Source organism: Apteryx mantelli, chromosome 24, assembly GCF_036417845.1.
Source record: "Apteryx mantelli isolate bAptMan1 chromosome 24, bAptMan1.hap1, whole genome shotgun sequence".
NCBI lineage: Eukaryota > Metazoa > Chordata > Aves > Apterygiformes > Apterygidae > Apteryx > Apteryx mantelli.
The window spans coordinates 7,536,956-7,538,586 of NC_090001.1; the positions used below are offsets into that span (position 1 = coordinate 7,536,956).

Sequence of the window (1,631 nt, forward strand, 5' to 3'; positions counted from 1 at the left end):
ACAGCTTTCTGTGCAACAGCTGTGGTCAGTCACACTCTACCTTATCCCCTGAGCTTCATGGGCACATGCCCCTTGCCCATCTCCCCTGAGCCTTCTTCCATTGGAGGGGTTTATTGGTTGGTCCAAGTGCTATATTCCTCTCTCCTTCTGGTAAACAGAGACTATAACCACTGGGTCACTGGACTGAGTGTCCTTAGGTCAGCTCATGGAGCCCAACCCCCTCCTGTCCCCACAAAAGATCTGGAAATGTTTGTCACCTTCCTCCATTTACACCCCCCAGCAGAGCAGCACTGACTCCTCTGGAAATCGTTCGCAGAGGCCCCTGCTCTGCATGGCACACTCAGCCAGCACAAAGCGGAGATTGAGCCGGGGAGCTGAACGACGGTACAGGAGAGAGGAAAAGTGGGAGGTTCAATGAGAAAGGCAAAGGGTTTGTCTCCCAGAAGACTGCTCTAATTTGTCCCTGTCTTTTCCTCCTTGCACAGGCACCCATGCCCAGCGTCAGCAAATGCCCAACAGCAGCTCCCTCAATGAGTTCCTCCTCCAGGCATTTGCAGATACGCGGCAGCTGCAGCTCTTGCACTTCTGGCTCTTCCTGGGCATCTACCTGGCTGCCCTCCTGGGCAACGGCCTCATCATCACAGCCGTAGCCTGCAACCACCGCCTCCACACCCCCATGTACTTCTTCCTCCTCAACCTCTCCCTCCTCGACCTTGGCACCATCTCCACCACTGTCCCCAAATCCATGGCCAATTCCCTGAGCAACACCAGGGCCATTTCCTACTGGGAATGTGCTGCACAGGTGTTTTATTTTTACTTTCTCGTCTCAACTGAGTATTGTGTTCTCACTGTCATGGCCTATGACCGCTACGTGGCCATCTGCAAACCCCTGCACTATGGGACCACCATGAGCAGCAGAGCTTGTGTCAAAATGGCAGCAGCTGCCTGGGCCAGTGGTTTTCTCCATGGTCTCCTGCATACTGCTAACACATTTTCCATACCACTGTGCCAAGGCAATGTTGTGGAGCAGTTCTTCTGTGAAATTCCCCACATCCTCAAGCTCTCCTGCTCAGACGCCTACCTCAGAGAACTTGGGCTTGTTGTGGTTAGTGCCTGTTTAGCCTTTGGGTGTTTTGTTTTCATTCTGCTGTCCTACGTGCAGATCTTCACAGTTGTGCTGAGGATCCCCTCTGAGCAGGGCCGGCACAAAGCCTTCTCCATGTGCCTCCCTCACCTGGCTGTGGTCTCCCTGTTTATCAGCACTGCAATGTTTGCCTACCTGAAGCCCCTCTCCCTCTCCTCCCCAGCTCTGGATCTGGTGGTGGCTGTTCTCTATGCAGTGGTGCCTCCAGCAGTGAACCCCCTCATCTACAGCATGAGGAACAAGGAGCTCAAGGATGCCCTGAAGAAACTCGTTCAACCGGTACTACTTCAGCAGCAATAAGCTGCCCATCTCTCCTCACAAGGACTTTCCAATTTACCTGGGCAACTCTTGTGCTTTGGGCATTCTGTCTGTGATAATTCCGTTTGTAAATGCTTGAATTCGTCCCACTTCTCCAGCAGCACAAACCCTGTCTGTCTGACCTGGAAGCCTTCCATACATCTGTGTAGCACTGTGTCCGGGCTGGCCT

General features: G+C 53.3%; 1 protein-coding gene across 1 annotated transcript; it reads left to right on the plus strand.

Moving 5' to 3' along the window:
• Positions 1 to 526: 526 nt before the first annotated feature.
• Positions 527 to 1,411, plus strand: LOC136994164 (olfactory receptor 14J1-like; the record flags this gene model as incomplete). The annotated part of the gene is made up of 1 exon (XM_067310410.1): positions 527 to 1,411. A coding segment is annotated over one exon (885 nt), but the record flags the coding sequence as incomplete, so codon positions are not given.
• Positions 1,412 to 1,631: the final 220 nt, after the last annotated feature.